This window comes from Panulirus ornatus, chromosome 21 (genome assembly GCF_036320965.1).
Source record: "Panulirus ornatus isolate Po-2019 chromosome 21, ASM3632096v1, whole genome shotgun sequence".
In the NCBI taxonomy this organism is placed as follows: Eukaryota; Metazoa; Arthropoda; class Malacostraca; order Decapoda; family Palinuridae; genus Panulirus; species Panulirus ornatus.
In genome coordinates, this window is record NC_092244.1 from 10,948,882 (window position 1) to 10,972,101 (window position 23,220).

Sequence of the window (23,220 nt, forward strand, 5' to 3'; positions counted from 1 at the left end):
GCCACACCTTGTGTTAGATATTACACACGGTATAGCGAGGACTAACCCCCCATCCCCCACGCTAACCCAAAGTCTCTTAGAACGAACGCTACATACCGGATACCAACCACTGACCCAAATGCATAACTCGGGCACGAACTGCTCTGCCAATTACCGAAGTCCATACTGACACCGGACTTAGAAAATGGTAGCCAGGGGGCCCATTGTCTGCAGGGGTGAAATTATATATTCAGAGAAGATATGACCATCATCCTTATGGACTTATTACAGAGGTAAATAATCCTAAACTGGAATTAGAACGAGGTTTTAGGGCGTCACGAACTCAAAGACCCCGCGAGGTCGAGAGATTAAAGGGAAAATATGAAGGAAAATAGATTATACATTCTAAGGAAAACTAATTCGATTTTTTCTTTTTTTTTTTTTTGTATTTTTTCTGGTGTAAGACCGTGATCGGCGTGAAAGATGGTGAAGAAAATTGGTATATTTTTTTCCCGTGAAATTAGAAGTTGCCGGGAATTTAAGAGATCGAATGAGATTTGTATTATCCGATTATAGCGATTATATCTTAGTCTCTTATCAAAGGTATAGCGAAGTGAGAGTGTGAATATAGAAGCTATAGAGTAATGGATAATATACTCCGTAATATTCCACCGGACATACTCTTCTGAGTGCGTTTGTAGTATGATTGGTAACATTATCTTCTGGGTGCGTTGGTGGCTTGATTGGTACTGTCCGAATTGCGTTGGGATTGGTAACGAACTCTCACGAGTGTGTTGGTGATTCAACTGCAGACAGGTCTCTCCTGAGTGCGTTAGTAGTGGGATTGGTAACTTATCCTGGGTGCGTTGGTGGTGGGATTGGTAACTCATATGAGTGCGTTCATGGTAGGACTGACGACATACTCTCCCGGGGGGGCGTTTGAGGTGCGACTCGTCACGGACTCTCCTGGGTTCGTTGGTGGTGGGATTGGTAACACACTCTCCTGGTTGCGTTAGGGATGGGATTGGTAACGTACTTTCATGAGTGTGTTAGTTGCGTGATGATAGCCAATCTATTGGGTGCGTCAGGGGCGTGACCAGCAGCGCTTCCCTGACTGCAGCGCAGGCCAGCAACGCACTCTTTATAGGTGCGTCGAGTGCCATCATCAACCACACACTGCCCTGAGTGCGTCTGTGATGGGCATGGATGACTGACTTCCCGTACGGAAGGGTGCGTTTGAGGCACAAGACCCCAACCCCGCACTTCAGGGTGCGTTAGCCAGCAGCCAACGCACTCTCCTGAGTCCGTCCGTGGCGTGATCAATTAGCAGGGCAGCTGCCGTAATCGTCTCGGAAATTACGGCACACCGGTTCGAGCCCCTCTCACGTCAGCTGATCATATCACTTTTTTTTTTTTTTATCATTTTTAATTCCTTCTCTCTCTCTCTCTCTCTCTCTCTCTCTCTCTCTCTCTCTCTCTCTCTCTCTCTCTCTCTCTCTCTCTCTCTCTCTCTCTCTCCACACTGTCTTATTGATAGACTTCCCATTTGATTGATAGGAAAAGGAGGTGTGTGTGTGTGTGTGTGTGTGTAGGAGTTGGGGAGGGGCGGAATTAAATGCATGGTGTAGATCCTTCCACACGTAGCGTCAACCTGCAGGATCCCTCCCCCGTGATCCTTCTGCAGTCAGCGCAAGCCCGTAGGATCCTTCCCCGCGATCTTTTATGTAGGCAACGCTAACCCGCAGGATCCTCCCCCCGCGCGATCCTTCTACAGACAGCGCAAAGCTGCAGGATCGCCTCCTGTGATCTTCCGTCCACAGGAGGCGCAAACCCGCAGGATCTTCCCCCTCGCGATCCTACTACAGACAGCGCAAAGCTGCAGGATCGCCTCCTGTGATCTTCCGTCCACAGGAGGCGCAAACCCGCAGGATCTTCCCCTCGCGATCCTACTAGAGACAGCGCAAAGCTGCAGGATCGCCTGCTGTGATCATCCGTCCACAGGAGGCGCTAACCCGTAGGATCCTTCCCCTCGCGATCCTTCTACAGGTGAGCGACGGCCTACAGGAAATCCTTCCACGAGATCCTTCTGCAGGAGACCCTGGGCCGCCATCCTTGTGTTTCAAGCCGCGGGTCATCTGGCTCATCTCCTCGCGTGATCCCGGCCGCCACTTGGTCGGGCCCGGCTTCTGACGTGGCTGGGTTCTCCTGCTGCTGCTGTTGTGTTCCCAGGTTGTGCTGGAGTGGCCGCTCTGGGGGAGATATTACCGTGGGAGTGAGGTGTGTGGGAGAGAGATTACTGTGGGAGTGAGGTGTGCTTGTGAAAGAGAATACTGTGGGAGGAAGGTGTGTGGGGAAATTCCTGTGGGAGTGAGGTGTGGTTGTGAAAGAGATTACTGTGGGAGGAAGGTGTGTGGGGAAATTCCTGTGGGAGTGGGGTGTGGTTGTGGAAGAGAATACTGTGGGAGGAAGGTGTGTGTGGGGGTAGGAGAATTACTGTGGGAGTGAAGTGTGATTGTGAAAGAGATTACTGTGGGAGGAAGGTGTGTGGGGAAATTACTGTGGGAGTGAGGTGTGGTTGTGAAAGAGATTACTGTGGGAGGAAGGTTTGTGGGTTTAGGAAAATTCCTGTGGGAGTGAGGTGTGTGGGAGAGATATTACTGTGGGAGGAAGGTGTGTGGGTGTGTAGGGAAATTCCTGTGGGAGTGAGGTGTGGTTGTGAAAGAGATTACTGTGGGAGGAAGGTGTGTGGGGAAATTCCTGTGGGAGTGGGGTGTGGTTGTGGAAGAGAATACTGTGGGAGGAAGGTTTGTGGGTCTAGGAAAATTCCTGTGGGAGTGAGGTGTGGTTGTGAAAGAGAATACTGTGGGAGGAAGGTGTATGTAGGGGTAGGGACACTACTGTGGGAGTGAGATGTGGTTGTGGAAGAGATTACTGTGGGAGGAAGGTGTGTGTGGGGATAGGGAAACTACTGTGGGAGCGAGATGTGGTTGTGGAAGCGAGGTGTGGCGGGGGAGATTGCTGTGGGAGTGAGGTGTGTGGCGGTGGATAGATTACCGTGGGGGGGTGAGATGTATAGGAGAGATTACTGTGGGAGTGAGGTGTGTGGCGGGAGAGAGATTAATGTGAGAGTGAATTGTGTGAGTGAAACACTGAGAGAGAGAGAGAGAGAGAGAGAGAGAGAGAGAGAGAGAGAGAGAGAGAGAGAGAGAGAGAGAGAGAGAGACGGAAAACAGTATAGAACAACTCGGGATTTTATACCTTCCGACGAGTAAGCGTAGAACATAAACTGTAACTCATAAATTTTATAAGATTAAGACACATTTTATACCATATCTACTTCCTACATCACACACACACACACACACACACACACACACACACACAGAGGTCTGACGCCATCCACGTAAAATGTTCAAAGAAAAAAAATTTGTGGTTGAAAATTAAAACGAGCATTGAGTCTCTCTCTCTCTCTCTCTCTCTCTCTCTCTCTCTCTCTCTCTCTCTCTCTCTCTCTCTCTCTCTCTCTCTCTCTCTCATCTCATATCCTGATGTGTTTGCTGAATATTTATGAACACACACACACACACACACGCACACACAAAACACTAGATTTCCTTTTCATGTGGTGAACTACCCTTCCACTGCCGTAATTCCTGGGTTCCGTAATTACGCTGGATGCAATATTGACCCTTACCTCTCAAGGTCATAATGGTTGAGGTTTAAAACACTCAAGGTCTTTTCTCTTAACTCTAATGAACAACTTTTACTCAGTTGGGTTTCTGACGATTAAATCTGTATCTTTTATTTTTTTTTTTTTTTGTACTGGAATTGATATACTAAAAGGCCTAATTAGCACATGAGTGTTCTAATTCATTATATATATATATATATATATATATATATATATATATATATATATATATATATATATATATATATATTGTTTATATTGCTTTACTCTGTAACTCTAAATAAACAGTTGCCCACATTAGTGGTAAAATATGAGCAATATAAACAAACGCTGTGATTATTTCCCTTCAATATATCACAATAATTGACTTCGAGTTGGAGTTGAATTATCCAAAACAGTGAAAGCTGGTCAAGGATTTGAAATGATGGCCCAGCCCTTTTGACCTGATCCTTAAGGGTTAGGTCAAAGAGCAAGCCATCATACCCAAGGGTCGTACCAGCGTGCTCATGGGTCGTGCTGTCGTGCTCAAGGGTCGTACCGTCGTGCTCAAGCGTCGCACCGTCGTGCCCAAGGGTCGTGCTGTCGTGCTCAAGGGTCGCACCGTCGTGCTCAAGGGTCGTACCGTCGTGCGCAAGGGTCTTACCGTCGTGCTCAAGGGTCGCACCGTCGTGCTCAAGGGTCGTACCGTCGTGCGCAAGGGTCTTACCGTCGTCCTCAAGGGTCGCACCGTCGTGCTCAAGGGTCGCACCGTCGTGCTCAAGGGTCATACCGTCTTCCTCAAGGGTCGTACCGTCTTCCTCAAGGGTCGTACGTCGTATTCTAGGGTCTTACCGTCGTGTTCACGTATGGTACCTTCGTGCTCAAGGGTCGTACCTTCGTGTTCGTGGGTAGGATTGCTCAAGGTTCGCACTGTCGTGTTCAAGAATCACATATCCGCGCTCAACAGCTTCTAAATTCAACGTTTGAAGGCAGGATAATCTATTCAGTCCCTTCAAGTATAAGGGGCAGAGGAAAAGTAAAGTTACCCCTCGACTTCAATAAAAATGACAGGTTTTATGAGAAGTTCCACAGCAGAGCACATTAACTATTGCCTACGTAATTCAATGATATACAACTTTAATTTGTTGTGTACTGCTGACTGTGACGTCTGTCATAATAGATTTTTGTTGTAATCTCATATAATCTCATCAAGATCTCATTAAGTCTGCAGTCACAACTTAAAATAACTGTAATTACATAACTTACAGAAATTATTCACCGTGGGATTACATAGTACCCACTCGGTGAATAACACGCATGCCTCTTTTTTTTTCCCGTTTCCCTCCTTTCTATTTCATTATGTAATTTCCTAGATTATTATATTCATTCTCCTCCTCTTTATCTTCTTCTTCATTTTGTACTCAGGGGACACTATCTTTGCTTCTAACGGTAACGCGTTTATTTTTCCTCATGTTATATTTAGAGTATGGCATTGCCTTACCATTAGAGCAAAGATACGTTGTTATTCTAGGCGAGGTTCTCTCAAATTGCAAAAACATAACTGGAAGACATATTGGACCGTAAGTGTATGTTATGAGACACGGGCAACGCCATGACACACCACAACCACCTCAGGTCACGGAGACTTTCTTACAAGAGAACTTTGAGGGCATTAAATCTAATTTGTCGACATCCATTGTTTTAAGGTGATTACAGTTAGATGGCCTTGGATTCCTTTTTAGAAATGATAGCTACAGTTAGATGGCCTTGGATTCCTTTTTAGAAATGATAGCTACAGTTAGATGGCCTTGGATTCCTTTTTAGAAATGATAGCTACAGTTAGATGGCCTTGGATTCCTTTTTAGAAATGATAGCTACAGTTAGATGGCCTTGGATTCCTTTTTAGAATGATGATTACAGTTAGATGACCTTGGATTCCTTTTTAGAAATGATGATTACAGTTAGATGACCTTGGATTCCTTTTTTGAAGATAATTTGAAGTACATTTCGTCTAAGAGATTTAGATTGGCCTTTAAAGTACGCTTTTAAAGAAAATTGGAGTGGAGGTAACCTTGAAGTCCGTTTTCTAAGATATATGATACCTTATAGCCTTAGATTGACCTTCAAAGTATGTTTTCAAGATAATTGGAGTGGAAGTAACCTTGAAGCCCGTTTTCTAAGATATATGATACCCTTGTAGCCCTAACTCAAAAGAACGATCCAATCATAACTCATCACTTACATAATCATTTCCTCTTTCTGTGTTTTTTTCCCCCTTATTTTCCAGACACATTGAAATACAGTCTCTCTCGATATTTGCGTCTTACGCATGGCCTTGTTGACTGATGGTTAGGTGGTTGGTTAGTAGTTATTTTGGGGTTTAGGCCATTGGACTGCCAAGGGCCATTAATTAAGGCCGTCATCGTTAAAGCGTAACAAACGACCGGGAATTCTTGAACACCTTCTTGAGGTGCTGTGTCTCTAGTGTCAGTCAGAGGTAAGGTTAATTTTTTTTTTCCTTCCATGGAACAAATTGGAAGGTAAGGAATATGTCTGAACGGAAGAGCCTACAACATAAGGAAATATAGAACACGGAGAGGAGGTAAGAACCAGGTGGACTGCACACGCGGCGGAGACTATGTTGATATATATATATATATATATATATATATATATATATATATATATATATATATATATATATATATATATATATATATATTCCTATGAGTCCACGGGGGAATGAAACACGATAAGTTCCCAAGTGAACTTTCGTGTAATAATCAAATCATCAGGGGAGATACAAGAAAGAAATATAGCAGTCAGTTGATATACAACGAATATATATATATATATATATATATATATATATATATATATATATATATATATATATATATATATATATGAATAATATCTGCATGATAATCTACTTAACCGTATAATTTTACATTAGTATGCCCTGATAAACACAGTTAAATGGTCGTTTATCGAGTAATAACTTCCCATTCAAAATTTGAATCAATTATCTTCCCCGACTAAAGTGGGTAATTATTCCAATGATTCGGGCGCACTTTTTGCATGATTACAATTGACGATTCTGTAGCACTGTTTTCACCACAGTCCCCCCCAGGTTTTTAGACCATGATCGCAATTGCATATAATAATTATGAAAAAAAAAAAACCTTATGCCAACAAGGTCAAGGGAAACGAAGGGGGGAAGGGGTCCTCCTCTTTGGTCGGTGGTGTGCCATGATGGGCCCAGGACGAGCCTGTAGATTAAGGGCTGACGAAGCTGTGTGATGAATACCCTATTCCTAATTGTAATGTTTCTGGGTCAGAATGGTTCGTGTAACGATATACCACGAGATAATGCGGTGTCAGTTGTTCCCTGCCAAAGAGTGAAGACGAGAAAAAAAAATAATAAGTTTACACACGTGTTGAAAAGGTCACACGAGGTTTAGGTGCGTCCACACAAACGGAGAACCGTCAGTATGGAAATACGTATTAGGGTATGTGAGTCGAGCAGGCGCAGGTGGTCGACGGTAAAGCTATGAATATTTTCTCCTGATGGTTGACTAGAGGGAGAGGAAGGCTGGTGGGGGGGGGAGCTTGGGTGGGAAGGTTCCTTGCAGTGTGTGTGTGTGTGTGTGTGTGTGTGTGTGTGTGTGGTGGCGGTCAAGGAGAAAGTAAGGAAAGAGATAAAGTATATCTAAGAATTCAGCCCCGTTGCTCCACCTTCAGTAAACCAGGTTAAGATGTAGTCGTGGGCGTTTATTGTGGGTTGTGTGAGCAAGATGTTACGCCCGGGTTATGTGAAGGTATTGTGAGGTTATGCAGGGTTATGTGAATACATGTGAAAGTTATGTGAAGTTATTATGTCGATATGTGAAGCTAAGTGTGGGTAGGTTAAGGCATGCGGGATGGTGGTGGGAGGTTCTGGGAAGTGTCTTGCGGCTATGAAAAATTATACAGGATTATATAGCGTGATGTACCTTCACTTTACGTGCGGATGCTTGAGGTAATGTAGAGTGGAGACGCGATGTGAGTTTAATGAGACTATGAAGTCCAAGGTTAACTCAAGGAAAATTTTATGCGCGGCGCCCCCCACATACCGCGGTCAAGTATCGTGTGGTTTTGTAATGAAATATCGAAACAGATGCTTGATGCCGAGTTCCCTAAGTGATAGTGAAGAAGGAGCGTAGAAGGTGAGGATGAGGGAGCGTAGAAGGTGAGGATGAAGGAGCGTAGAAGGTGAGGAAGAAGGAGCGTAGAAGGTGAGGATGATGGAGCGTAGAAGGTGAGGATGATTGATTGAAAATGATCATCGTAAAATAGTTAAGAAAAAACAATATGAAGTTTCGCTTTGAAAAATGACGCTCCAACAGATTAAACATATCCTATCTTTTCTCTCTCTCTCTCTCTCTCTCTCTCTCTCTCTCTCTCTCTCTCTCTCTCTCTCTCTCTCTCTCTCTCTTATTTTCTCTGGGAAATTATTGAAATTTAATTGGTTTATGTGACTGGTCATTCAGCATTTGGGGATGATTGGTTAATCACCAATTGGAACGAATCTACAGGAGGTATAACCTGAGTGTGGAAACTGCAGTAACTTAATAATTACTGTGTCGACGATGTATATATATATATATATATATATATATATATATATATATATATATATATATATATATATATATATATATATATATATATAAATCCTTGGGGACAGGAGAGAAAGAATACTTCTCACGTATTCCCTGCGTGTCGTAAAAGGCGACTAATTAAAGGGGTGGGTGTGGGCGACTAGGAATCCTCCCCTCCTGTTTAACTTTCCCAAGAGAAAAGGAACAGAGAAGGGAACCAAGTGAGGATTTTTCTCTCTCAAGGCCCCCCGTCATCTGTTCCTGAACGCTCCCTCGCTAACGCGGGAAATAGTATGTATAAAAACGAAAATCAACGTTCGAGAATGATTTCCCCTTTTGAACTTATCTCGTCGATGTTTCAACAGTAGGAGAGGGTTGGTAGAGACGGGAGAGGGGGGGGGAGTTAGCTCCTCCTAGCTATTTTTCATGCTCTGAATAATGAACTGGCTCATGAAAGGGAACGATGAAAGACTTTGAAGAGAGGAGGAGGAGGAGGAGGGAAAAAAAAAGAAAAAGAAAAATATTCCATGACTGAAGTCAGAATGGCTCTTATAATGGACGGCTTTTCAGAATATGCTGAAGTAATGGGGTTAGCCATGGCATCGGGAGAGAAGTAATTCATTTTTAGGTTGGGTTATAACGTGGTGGGGTAGGGAGGACTGGTATATATATATATATATATATATATATATATATATATATATATATATATATATATATGATATGAGGGTTTCTGTGCTAAGCTCATTTTTCTTTTTTTTTTCGTCATAATTGACAGAGTGATGCATTACATCCGCTCAGCTACATCATAATTGTAAGGTAAACACAATTTTTTCCCCTAGCTACAGGTATTAACCGAACGGTATAATAATCTCCATGACGCCATGGCTCATCATTACCGATGGTGAATATTGTATATATATATATATATATATATATATATATATATATATATATATATATATATATATATATACCTGACTAAGGCCTCGGTCATTTTGATTATAGGGAATCCGTATTCTGACACCAATACAAGAGGCTCGCCATACTCAATTAACCAAATCCTGTTCGCAAAGATGATTACTTTATTTCAAGAGATAATTCCACCACGGATGACAGAAAGCGAATAGGTGTCAGACCCAATCTATATGGTAATATAAAGTGATTCGAACGATTCATGCGTCGTTATCTGCTGGTGTGGGTCGTTCTGGATAATTCTGTCATGTTGGAGGATTCACGTGGAAAGGTATATTATAACTGGGAACTCTTATTATAACTGGGAACTCTTATTATAACTGGGAACTCTTATTATAACTGGGAACTCTTATTATAACTGGGAACTCTCTCATAATTCGTTCGAAACATTTGACACGTGTAGATGATTTTTGTGTAATTAATGACGAATTATGAAGATAATTTAATAATTGTATGTAAACTTAGTGGTAATTAGATTATTTATTATGGTGCGAATACAAAGATAGAAAGATATTATTTATTATAAACGAGAGGCACCAAAATTCATAGTTAACTTTACGCTATTACAAATTATAAAAAAAAAAGAATGTTTAACGCAGTTCAACTTATTTATCTGTAATATAGCACAAATGGTCATATTATTCATAGACGATTGTAAAGAGAAAATGAATGTCTTACAGTTTGATTAGGGAATAAATGAGCTTAATAAAAGTTAAAAACAACGAAGCCTGCATACATCGTGTTGATTATTGTATTGTCTGGAAGACGACCTATGTTTTTATCGTTTCGTTTCTACCCCAAGGGAAGGGCCGTGTACTTAGTGGGGCGAGTGTATGTCCTTAGAAGTATTTTAAACGCCTGGATGGTAATCAGGTTGGTTTAACTGGTGGTTATTACTGGCCTTAAGGGCCCCTGGCAATCGTTAGGACTAAAAAGTGAAATAGCCAGTTGACTAACTCGTCTATTCACATTCTCTCTCTCTCTCTCTCTCTCTCTCTCTCTCTCTCTCTCTCTCTCTCTCTCTCTCTCTCTCTCTCTCTCTCTCTCTCTCTCTCTCTTTCATTTCATGCAATAGCGTAGGTCATTACGAAAAGCTTATACCCTCTGACCCGTATAATTACATCTTCTCATAACTCGTGCAATAAAACTAATACTTCATCCTGGCTCCTTACCTCATCTCCCCGCAGCAGTATTATATATATATATATATATATATATATATATATATATATATATATATATATATATATATATATATATATATATATGTGTGTGTGTGTGTGTGTGTGTGTGTTTGATCTTTTCCAATATATATATATATATATATATATATATATATATATATATATATATATATATATATATATATATATATATATATATATATATATTCAACCTTTAATACTTTCTATTGAAAAAGTTAAAAAAATTCTCGTGGTAATGAAAATCTTCCATGCCTGTGATACCTTTGTGGGGGTGGGGGGAAAAATATATATACGAAGTCATTTACGAATCTGTAAGAAACACCAGCAGCTTCTGGTCTTAATACTTAGCTTTACTGCGACAAGAAATATTGGAAGACAAATTTAAAATCATAAGATTACAGACCCTGGTCTCTTTTATCATAAGGTACAAGAAGAACGCCAATTTCATTTTGACCCAACAGATTCCAGGTCAACAGTGTGAGTGCTGGAACATTTTCTCTTTTCTTCTCTTTTCTTTTCGATGCAACACCAATGTTCAAAGACTTCTAGAGAATATGTAGATATGGAGGGAAAAAAAACACGAAGGATGGGAGAGTAATTGGAACTTACACAGAATGATAACAGTCAATGAAGAGCTTTGAGGTATAATACTTTTACGCTGATTGGATAGGAAATCACTGAACAGCAGCCAGGTTTCTCCATAACGTTGATAAGGGTTTTATTAAAGTATTTCTCTATTTTTCACCTTATGAGAGAATTAACAGAGTGGAGTGTTACTGTCAGACAAAGTTACGGTCAAAGCGCCTCTGTGGTGTTGTAGGTTAGAGTCTTCTGACTTCTAATCCATTGGCCTGGGGTTCGATCCCCGGGCGAGGGCAGACGGTGCACGACTCACCCAACTGTTCATCCTTCATCTGGTTGGTAGCTGAATGGACACTGAGTTCGGCTACTGGTGTAAAAAAAAAAAAAAAAAAAAAAAAAAGAAAATACCACAGCTTTTAACTCGGTGGTGTCCTGCCATGTCTGGGGGTCATAGCACTTACTACGAGGCCCTGCAGTGAGCCTTGCGAGGGATGGTACGTAGGCCCTGCATTGAGCCTTGCGAGGGGTGGTACGTAGGCCCTGCAGTGAGCCTTGCGAGGAGTGGTACGTAGGCCCTGCAGTGAGCCTTGCGAGGGATGGTACGTAGGCCCTGCAGTGAGCCTTGCGAGGGGTGGTACGTAGGCCCTGCAGTGAGCCTTGCGAGGGATGGTACGTAGGCCCTGCAGTGAGCCTTGCGAGGGATGGTACGTAGGCCCTGCAGTGAGCCTTGCGAGGGTTGGTACGTAGGCCCAGCAGTGAGCCTTGCGAGGGATGGTACGTAGGCCCTGCAGTGAGCCTTGCGAGGGTTGTTGGTACGTAACTGTTAACAGCCAAGCCTTCATGTCTGGGGCTAGGCTTAGCAAGCGGACGCCAAATGCTGATCGCCCTGTGGAAGAATATTAGAAACTGGGGTGTCAGGATGGAAAACAAAAAAGAATTTAATCAAGAAGTTCCTTTTGTCAGCTCTCGAAGCTGAAGAGGGGAAAGAAATGGAAAAGTTTATATATAAGAATAAAAGGTTGAAAGAAAGATATTATGACCCACAAAAAGAGAGAAAGAGGGTTATGAAAATATCTAACAACATTCGACAGTTGGGAAAACTCATCAGTGATCAAAAAGATGAAAAAAAGATTGCATTTTATATATATATATATATATATATATATATATATATATATATATATATATATATATATATATATATATATATATATATATATATATATATATATCTTTTTATACAGTGAATAAAATATCGCAGTGAACACGATACGTGTATTCAGTTAAATAAATTTACATAAATGTTACAGATGAATCAATGCCAAGGGATATTAATCATTTTAATTGTGGAACGGCAGTGCAAGGGACCCATCAGTTGTGTTCTTGTTATGGGAGTGGGGGGTCGTGGCAGTCTGTATGTCTGTCTGTCCTTCAGTATTATGTGCCTTTTCTGTGTGTGTGTGTGTGTGTGTGTGTGTGTGTGTGTGTGTTAGTATTTGTGTACGTGCGTTCGTCCTTCTGTGTGTTTGTCCTCGTGAATATTTTAGTTTTATCTGTGTGTCTCTGGATGAACATTCTCTATCGTCATGCAGTTTTATTTCACTTTCGTATGCTGTAGCATATCAACAATTTCATCATTTTTGTTATCCCTTTACTTCTCTGCTGCTATAAGGAGTCCCTCTTTATGTCTTTTGTGCAAAGATTTTTTTTTTTTCTTTTTTTTGCTTAGTTTCTTGTTATAGCTTTTGGTGGTTATATGTTTACCCTTTTCGTACATCGTCCATATCACCAAACTGGTTTACAAACTTGATGGTTGTGGCTGTCACCCATTGGTCCTTCTTGCCTCCGTTCTGGGTCAATTTATTTATATTCCTGCGTGTGTGTTTTATCCTATGTTTATGCTTTAATGTGTCATTTATTGTGTAATATTTTATTGTGTTTTAATGCCTTCTTCTTTGAGTGTCCTCGTTGTCATGTGAAAATGTTTTATACAGTGACTTGTGTTTTACTGTGTTTGTTGTATAGAGTGTCTTCTGCTGTGTTTGTTGTATAGAGTGTCTTCTGCTGTGTTTGTTGTATAGAGTGTCTTCTGCTGTGTTTGTTGTATAGAGTGTCTTCTGCTGTGTTTGTTGTATAGAGTGTCTTCTGCTGTGTTTGTTGTATAGAGTGTCTTCTGCTGTGTTTGTTGTATAGAGTGTCTTCTCCTGTGCTTGTTGTAGGGTGTGTCTTCTGTTGTGTTTGTTGTAGGGTGTGTATGTTGTTGTGTTTGTTGTAAGATGTGTCTGTTGTTGTGTTTGTACGTACCAGAACCTCCTCTTCCCGTCAACTTTAAGCCTCCTGACGGAGCCAAATGGCTGGAGCCTGGCCCGCGTTCGGCTTCGCTCATCACAAACCTCAAGCAAAACCCTAACCCCCAACCACCACCACCACGACACCGACCGTCCAAAAACCCCACCACCAACCCCCAACCCACCTCTGGTGCCGGATATCTTTTACTCCGGCGAAACAAAAGCATCAGGCTCGGTCCTCAGGGTGGCTCTTGTGGCGCGTCCCAGACCTTGCTGGAGACCTTGAGCCGAGCTGGCCTAGCTGACTGTCCACCTTACTTCCACGTTTCCACCTTCCCCCTAGTCACTAGATGTTTCTAATTCCCGTCTTCAAGTCGCTGTCTTATATACGGTTTGATATATATATATATATATATATATATATATATATATATATATATATATATATATATATATATATATATATATATATATATATATATTTATATGGCCTTTGTTGTCTTTTCCCAGCACTACCTCGCGCACATGCGGGGGGAGGGGGTTGTCATTTCATGTGTGGCGGGGTGGCGACGGGAATGAATAAGGGCAGACAGTATGAATTTTTTACATTTGTATATATGTATATGTCTGTGTGTATATATATGTAAACGTTGAGATGTATAGGTATGTATATGTGCGTGGACGTGTATATATATACATGTGTATGTGGGTGGGTTAGGCCATTCTTTCGACTGTTTCCTTGCGCTACCTCGCTAACGCGGGAGACAGCGACAAAGAATAAAGTATAATATATATATATATATATATATATATATATATATATATATATATATATATATATATATATATATATATAATACACCCCGGGGAAACTTCTGTAAACAGTGTACAACTGAAGTATGGCCACACTCTGTGCTTCACGTTTTGAAAGTGGGAAAAGAGTTTTGATGTATTGGCCTGGATATTGTCATACAGTGGTACGCCTGATGTCCCTTTCTTTATTTAGCGATGGCCCTGCTATGATAGGAAAACTGTCGAATACAATGGATTACGGGAACTTGCTACAGTGGAGTTACCAGTTACCTTTGTATTCTAATCGTCTGCTCTCCTTTATTTTGAAGACTTGCCCTTGTTTGCTGGTAAAACAGTGCTGAATATTTAACATATGTGTAGAAGTAAAAGAGTGCATGATTAGATTAAAATATACAACGATGAAAGAATATTCGGAAAATCTGGCAGGGTTCTGAGACTCACATTTCGAAACAAAAAAACAGTGCGGATCTAATACACATGATCCAAATTATCAAATGATCAGATTTCTTACATCAAGCCTTCATTATGTTCTCTATACGAATTTGCTGCTCACTGGAGTGGCCACAACGACCATACACAGCTTCGAGCCTGATCCAGATATACGCAAGTGATTCGTATCAGGAATCGTAACTTGTGAACATTTATGGTCGACCAAGCTCAAAAGTCTTGTAATTAAAGGAAAAATTGGCTTGCACAGGTTTCATAATTCCCTGGCGAGGAAAATGATGGTATCCTGTTGTGTTCATTAGCGTAGTTTTTTTTTCCGCCTCGATGTTCACATGTTTTCCTAAAATACAACACGTTACTGGAAAGAACAGAACTTATAACTTATTCCTTATAACGACCTGTTCCTAACCCCTGAACCATCGTTAACCCCCCTTCAGCACGGTAGTATGACCCTTAGTTATGATGACCTGACCTTTGACCCGATCCTATAGGGTCAGGCTAAAGCTCACCTCCCCCCCTCCCCCTTACACCCGAGGGTCGTGCCGTCATACTCAAGTCGTACTCATGGGTCATACTCACCAGCTTAAAAGGGTAAGGTAAATCTACACAAGAAACGAATGCTGTTCTCTCGCTAATACTTGATCTTCCTCTCCCCTTCTAGGTGACCTAGAGAGTACCCGGCTGTGCTTTTGAAGCAAGCATGAGGAAGGCCAGCTCTCTGTAGTGCTCGCTGGCGAAGAAGCTAAGAACCCCCTGACGCCCTACCAACATGCACGGGAGCCAAGTCGCAAGCCACGCTCGCATCCACGCTTCGCTGTCTCGTCTCGCCGATGGAACTGTTTCGCATCGTTTCCGCAAGATGTGTCAGCCACTCACGGTAGATGGTCAGGAGGATCATTAGGCGGTGGGCTGGTGATATCATTACGGTTGTGTTGATTACCGGATTAATCAGCGGACACGGAGATCACGATGCCGGATACGGGATCAAGCGCGCATCGCTGTACGTGGTCCGGCCTCTGCTTCAGGATTCTCACCTTTGTTTCTGTAGGTAAGTTTGCCAGTATTTGTATCACGTTGATGTAAATGTACATAACTTCTCTTTTACGGTAGTTACGTTGAAAGATGATCCATTATGATAAGAGAACAGTTTCGCAGTCGAAGTGACAACGTACAGACTTTGTAAACATTGGCATCGGGTTCACTCTGTTCCAGATCCGAAGCTCCGAACCTGCGTATGAAATTTCCTAAAAAACACAAGCTTCATGTATACCAATATATTATCGTCTCTCGCCGCTAAAATATGTGGAAGCGACCTTTGATGAATAGAGGAGGTGGAGGAGGAGAAGCCGCCAGAATAATTCATAGGCGCAGTAACGTCATAAATTGTGTCGGGGAGGGGGCAACGTTACTGAGAATATTTGGATCATGTTTCGCGAACCGAATCTTGAACCCTTTTCTTTCCCCCCCGTGCATTTTTTCCCGAATGGGATTTTCTTACTCACAAGCTCCTTTGCCACCTCCTCCTGGCACAAGAAACCCACTCTCCCAACTCCCATCCTATAAACTCCACTCTCCCAACTCCCATCCTGCAAACTCCACTCTCCCACCTCTACTCTCCCAGCATCCCTCTTTCGGCCCTTGTTCCACAACTCTCACTCTTTCAGACCCGCCTGTCGTAATCACACTCTCCCAAAGCCACTCACTCAACCTCATTCTTTCAACCCCGCTCTCCACCCAGTTTCCCAAACTCACCCTCACCAACCTCACACTCTAAAACCTGCTCTCCCAAACCAAGCTTCCCCCAGACCTGCTCTCCCAGCCCTTACCTCCCTCCGCCCCCAAATTCTCTCGGCACGCAACAAAAACTCTCTCTCTCTCTCTCTCTCTCTCTCTCTCTCTCTCTCTCTCTCTCTCTCTCTCTCTCTCTCTCTCTCTCTCTCTCTCTCTCTCTCTCATTTCAGTCCTGGCCACCAATCAAGTTTCCTTTCCTACCTGAACACTGTATTTCGGGGGGAGGAGGAAGTCATCATGTTCTTGACCTGGGGGGGGGTCAAGTCACGGGTCAATTCCCCCACGCGTGACCCGTGACATAATGACCGTGGGCTTGATCTCGCCGCTCAGGTGGGGGGGTCACAGCATGATTGAGGTGCAAAGGTCACGTAATAGAGGTGTAATAGGACTCCCCTAATTAAAGGTAAACATCATAGATTACTTGGAGGAGAGAACGAAAATAGTGATGGAGTTCTGAGCTTATGACTACTTTCGAAAAATAGTTAAGAAATGTTGTAAAGTAATACTTTTATGCCCATCTATTGATGTATATATATATATATATATATATATATATATATATATATATATATATATATATATATATATATATATATTTCAAAGTGATCTTTACGGTGATAGTACAGGATGGAATGAAAATGTAACATGAGATTTTGAATGGATGGTCCGATCTGAATACTCTCTCTCTCTCTCTCTCTCTCTCTCTCTCTCTCTCTCTCTCTCTCTCTCTCTCTCTCTCTCTCTCTCTCTCTCTCTCTCTCTCCTTTGCGTTACCTAATCTGTTTGTCAGCTTTATCAGTCAGCCTGTCTATCTATCTGTCCATCTCTCTTCCTATCTAACTATCTGTCTACCTATCTATCTATCTATCTATCTATCTATGTGTCCCAATCTCCACACTCCTCTCGACCTGAATGCCTTCAGTAACCTCACCAGACTCTTGCTTTCCCCTGCCTCTCAGCCACTGTTAGAGAAAAAAGAAAAAAAAGAAGAAGGTGACCATTAGGATAAATCCCATGCAATCCTACCCTGAATAATCCCTTAACTTGAGTTTCGTGTATCCCATAGGGACATGGGAATCCCCAGCGTGGGATGCGTACAAGCTTTGGCGCATGCCATTTTGCAACTGGAAGGCCAGCACCTATGATCCAGGTTACTGTCCCTGTGGTTGACCGCCCCTGTGGCTGGGATGGTTGACCGTCCTTGTGGGTGGGATGACTGACCAGTTCTGTAGGTGGGATAGTTGACCATCCCTGTGGGTGGGATGGTTGACCAGTCCTGTGGGTGGGATAGTTGCCCGTCCCTGTGGGTGGGATAGTTGACCATCCCTGTGGGTAGGATAGTTGACCGTCCCTGTGGGTGGGATGGTTGACCGTCCCTGTGGGTGGGATGGTTGACCGTCCATGTGGGTGGGATGGTTGACCGTCCATGTGGGTGGGATAGTTGACCGTCCCTGTGGGTGGGATAGTTGACCGTCCCTGTGGGTGGGATAGTTGACCGTCCCTGTGGGTGGGATAGTTGACCGTCCCTGTGGGTGGGATAGTTGACCGTCCCTGTGGGTGGGATGGTTGACCGTCCCTGTGGATGGGATGGTTGACCGTCCCTGTGGATGGGATAGTTGACCGTCCCTGTGGGTGGGATAGTTGACCGTCCCTGTGGGTGGGATAGTTGACCATCCCTGTGGGTGGGATGGTTGACCGTCCCTGTGGGTGGGATAGTTGACCGTCCCTGTGGGTGGGATAGTTGACCGTCCCTGTGGGTGGGATAGTTGACCGTCCCTGTGGGTGGGATAGTTGACCGTCCCTGTGGGTGGGATGGTTGACCGTCCCTGTGGATGGGATGGTTGACCGTCCCTGTGGATGGGATAGTTGACCGTCCCTGTGGGTGGGATAGTTGACCGTCCCTGTGGGTGGGATAGTTGACCATCCCTGTGGGTGGGATGGTTGACCGTCCCTGTGGGTGGGATAGTTGACCGTCCCTGTGGGTGGGATAGTTGACCATCCCTGTGGGTGGGATAGTTGACCGTCCCTGTGGGTGGGATAGTTGACCGTCCCTGTGGATGGGATAGTTGACTATCCCTGTGCGTGTAACCCCGTTACAGGGTTGTAGACTCAAGTGACTATCTCTGGCGTCCGTGGATAGATATTATAAACAAACGACATTCTTTTATCATATGGAAACCTGATGTAGATTTGCAAATGGGTGTCGGAAATATAAACTTCAGAGACATATATCTTGGGATGTTGATAGATTAATAGATAGGGAGTAGATATATATCTTGAGATGTAGACGGATAAATAGATACGTGAATAGATAGGTAGATAAACAGATGAATAGTTATTCCCGACTTTGAATGCTTTGCAATACAAAATGTCCATTTTCTCTGCTCCTTGTAGCATCAAAAATCATTCTGCCTTGTTTTTATTCTTTGTTACATGGTCATTTCTTTCTTTTTTTTTTCATATGACGTTTAAACTTCAACAGTGTATCTGGGGAAGAACTGAGGCACACGCTTGTCTGTATTTGACATAATTATGTGTAGCATTAACCAGATAATCCTTAACCCGTTGAGAGCTGTGATACGACCGTCAGTCACGACTGGACGACCCTCGAGCACGAAGGCACGACCTTTTGGATGTGATGGCCTGGACTCTGACCCATTGACCTTTAGGCTCAGGTCAGAAGAACCAGCGCCATCATACTCAAGGGTCGCACCGTCGTGCTCAAAGGGTCGTACCGTCGTGCTCAAAGGGTCGTACCGTCGTGCTCAAAGGGTCGTACCATCGTGCTCAAAGGGTCGTACCGTCGTGCTCAAGGGTCGCACCGTTGGCAACAGTGGTTCATACGTACATTTAGTGTTATTTACCATCAGAATATGAATTCCTTTTTAATCAAATTTATTCCCTCACTCCCACCCCGTGAAAACACAGCTCATGGAGTCGTAGGAACGACCACCCCCTTGGCGCTCACTCGGACGACCTGGGCGTGGTCGAGGGCATGGACGAAGTCGTCGACGTTGACCCCGCCTCCTGGAGCGACTACCTAAATACTCTCTTTGACCCTGTCTTTGACCCCAGCGTGACCTCGAACGTGTCGGCGGTGGAGGGTCAAACCGCCCACCTTGTGTGTCGGGTCAACAATCTCGGTACTAAGACGGTAAGTGAATTATTATGATTATTATTATTATTATCATTATTATTATTATTATTATTATTATTATTATTATTATCATTATTATTATTATTATTATTATTATTATTATTATTATCATTACTATTATTATTATTATTATCCTATGTATTATTATTATCATTACTAATATAATCATCGTTATTATCTAAGCTATCGAGGTATGTCTGTATGCGTGTCAGTATGAACACGTGTGTGTGTGTGTTAGTGCGTGTGTATGTGGTTGGTTGTTAGGGCTTAAGGCCAGTCAACGGCCAGGGTCGTTAAGGCCGTCATCGTCAAGCTACATCCACCAACCAGAAAGATCTTGAATTTTTTCAGGTGCTGAGGATAATTTCAAGATATATATATATATATATATATATATATATATATATATATATATATATATATATATATATATATATATATATATATATATATATATTCTATGAGTCCAAGGGGATATGAAACACGTTAAGTTCCCAAGTGCACTTTCGTGTAATAATCACATCACCAGGGGATATACAACGTAGAAATATAACAGTCAGTTAATATACAACGAAGAGACGTAGCTAGGACGCCATTTGGTAAACAAGTGACTAATGTAGGTCGGGTGCATCCTGCAGAACTTTCTGGTGAATTCCTGATTAAGATATTCTTTATAGTATTGTTGTAGTTGAAGACAACATTTACATTAAAGGAATTTAAGCACCATTGTATTGATTAGAGTTATGCCATCTCAGCTATTCACTCTAACTCCTGTACCACAAGAAATATCATTGAATTTTCTGTTATTGAATGCACAAAGAACTGAAATATCAATATTAGTAAAGATCTGTACACAGTGGATAGCTTTAATGTTGATAAAATTTGTAAACAGTTCCCCTTCTTGTCCACATAAGTTTTTGATACGTTGTTGCTAGACTCGAACGCACTTGACCTACATTCGGGTAGTCACTTGTTTAGCAAATGGCGTCCTAGCTACGTCTCTTCGTTGTATATCAACTAACTTATATTTCTATATTGTATCTCTCATGATGATGTGATTCTTACACGAAAGTGCGCTTGGGAACTTGTCTTGTTTCATTTCCCCGTGGACTCACAGGAATATACCTGATCACGCGCTCATTTGTGATCCTTTCCAATATATATATATATATATATATATATATATATATATATATATATATATATATATATATATATTACTTGTGCGGGTATATTTATACCATCATCGTTTGTATTCTAACCATGATGATGTATATGATATCTGAAACGGTCGTTAGTATGGTATATATAAATCCCTTCTTCAAACTTATTGTTTCCTTTCATTTTCAATAAACATTCCTGTTTCGTAAATCGTTACCTGAGCGTTTCGGTCATCTTTGAAACTATTCTGAAACTTTTACAAACTAAAAGAAACTCGTGTATGTTAAAGGTTTCTAATTGATGTAGGGGGATGAATTCTAGATTATTATTTTGATTAAGAACTTGTTGACATGGTGTGGAACATGTTCCTTTATGTTGATTCATTGATTAATCTTTCCTGTGATGTGTCGTCTTGGATGCTGATTGGTGGACACTATTTCCTTAGAGATTGTGAAATGAACGCTGATTGGCTATTAAGAGCTTCCCGGGAACTAACAAGTGACTGTTGATTAGCGCAGATCATTCTGCCAGGGCTAAATCGATGATGCTGATTGGCTCAGCGCACACCTCCACTGGAGAATGGTTATTTGTTGGTGACTCTTCACTTTCACCATCCCAGACAGAAGAGAGTGAACGGTGATCAGGTAAATACTGCCTCTGCTGAAAGATCAATAGATATAATGTCTGTCATCTTTGACAACTGATCGTTCAAAACACCGAGGGAAAAAATCGGAATACCATGCAGTGTAGTTTGTCTTCTTATATGTGCAACCTTTGAGTCCATCACATTCCAGCTTGCATACGAAGCATAGGCTTTACATCACATCTGCACGAGCCTTTGTTATGACCTTTTAACCATGCCCTTATACGACCGGGGTCAAGAGTCCGGCCCAACAGACCTAATGGTCGTAAAGTCGTTGCTCAACCATCGCGCCGTCGCGCTCACCAACCAGACTTCCGGTCCAGACCGTCATGGCGTACGTACGGGGCCAGACCAGACCAGACCAGACCCCCACGTCCCCTTAACTGTTTAACACCCCGGTCCGCCTTGGAAGTTTGCCCCCCGCCGTAAATTACAACTCTAATGCAGAGCAAAGAAAGGCAGCAGTTCCCCCCTGGGGTGAGTGATGCCATCGTAACACAATACCTGACAAGTTGGACTACCTGCTAATAAGGCTGAGGGCGTCTCTTCACCATTGGCTTCGTATTTTCGGCGGCGGGGTATTGCCAAAGAAAAGGAGAGAGGGACCACCTTATTTTTTTTTGCATACCTTGACCATTATCTTGACATCCTTTGAGCACCGCAGATGCCTACCTCGACCAGAGGTAACCTGATCGAACCATCTCGTCAGGTTGTGAACTAAATTTAACTTCGTAAGGATAAACTCCTTTCACAGCATTGCAAAAACATTAATCCTCTAACTGTATATTTCAACGGTAGTTGCGGTTTCACGGAGGGTGTTTTTATCACAGGGCGGGAGGTCGGATTTTCACGGGGGGGTATTCTTTCATCTACTAAAGCTTTTACCATTTGGTCGAGTTTCTTGAGATATTTCTATGACGTCAAAGAGGCTGGCTTCCGATATCAAGGAGTCAGTCGTCGTATCACGTAGATGATTACGTAAGAATTCTTGTCGTCCGCCCCCCACCGCATTCACTGTATTTAGGCTTCCCCCCCCACAACCCAAATTTAGACCTTCCCCCCCTGCAAGACTTGTCAGGTAACACCGGGCGGGGGGACATTCAAACCGACGGAGGCGTCGTCCCTCTTGACTAGTGACACACTGTGTGGAGGTGAGGTTTGGACGTGACCTCGACGAGGTGTGGAGCACGTCAACTCCGGTGTTGAGATGAGGAGAACGTGACTGTACGTGTGTGTCTGTACTGCTCAAGGACGCTCCTCGCCAACCAGCCAAGTTGGATTGCGAGAGTGAATGGTGGCGCTCGGCGATGAGATAAGAGGGCTATCGACAAGCAGCCAGGATTAACACGATTTGGGATATATATATATATATATATATATATATATATATATATATATATATATATATATATATATATATATATATATATATATATGTGTGTGTGTGTGTATGTATGTGTGTGTCTGTGTGTCTGTGTGTGTATATGTGATCATTACACGAAAGTGCTCTTGGGAACTCATCGTGTTTCATTACCCTGAGGTAAGAACGGAATATATATATATATATATATATATATATATATATATATATATATATATATATATATATATATATATATATATATATATGAGTGCTTACAAGAAGCACGAATTCTCGACCTTAACAAAGGAGGTGATATTAAACTGAAAATGCTTTTGGCTCCAAATGCCTTGACTAATATAATCGTTTCAAGGAGTAAGTGACTAACTGCATCATCACAGATCATTTAGTAAAATCTACTGGGACACATGGGACATATTTCTTGACCCCTTTGAAAACAGTGGTACAAACCTGTGACCTTGCCCTTAGGGGTCGGACAGAAGGCC

At 42.4% G+C, this 23,220-nt stretch overlaps 1 protein-coding gene across 2 annotated transcripts in view; it reads left to right on the plus strand.

The window, feature by feature from the left end:
* Positions 1-23,220, plus strand: part of LOC139756355 (neural cell adhesion molecule L1-like) — an 82,856-nt gene that overhangs the window by 47,085 nt on the left and 12,551 nt on the right. For both annotated transcript variants that reach the window (XM_071675720.1, XM_071675721.1), the window contains 2 exons: positions 15,264-15,650; positions 19,322-19,547. In XM_071675720.1, the coding sequence (XP_071531821.1) occupies positions 15,484-15,650; positions 19,322-19,547 (393 nt within the window). In that variant the 5' untranslated portion in view covers positions 15,264-15,483. The remainder of the gene's footprint in view (positions 1-15,263; positions 15,651-19,321; positions 19,548-23,220) is intronic.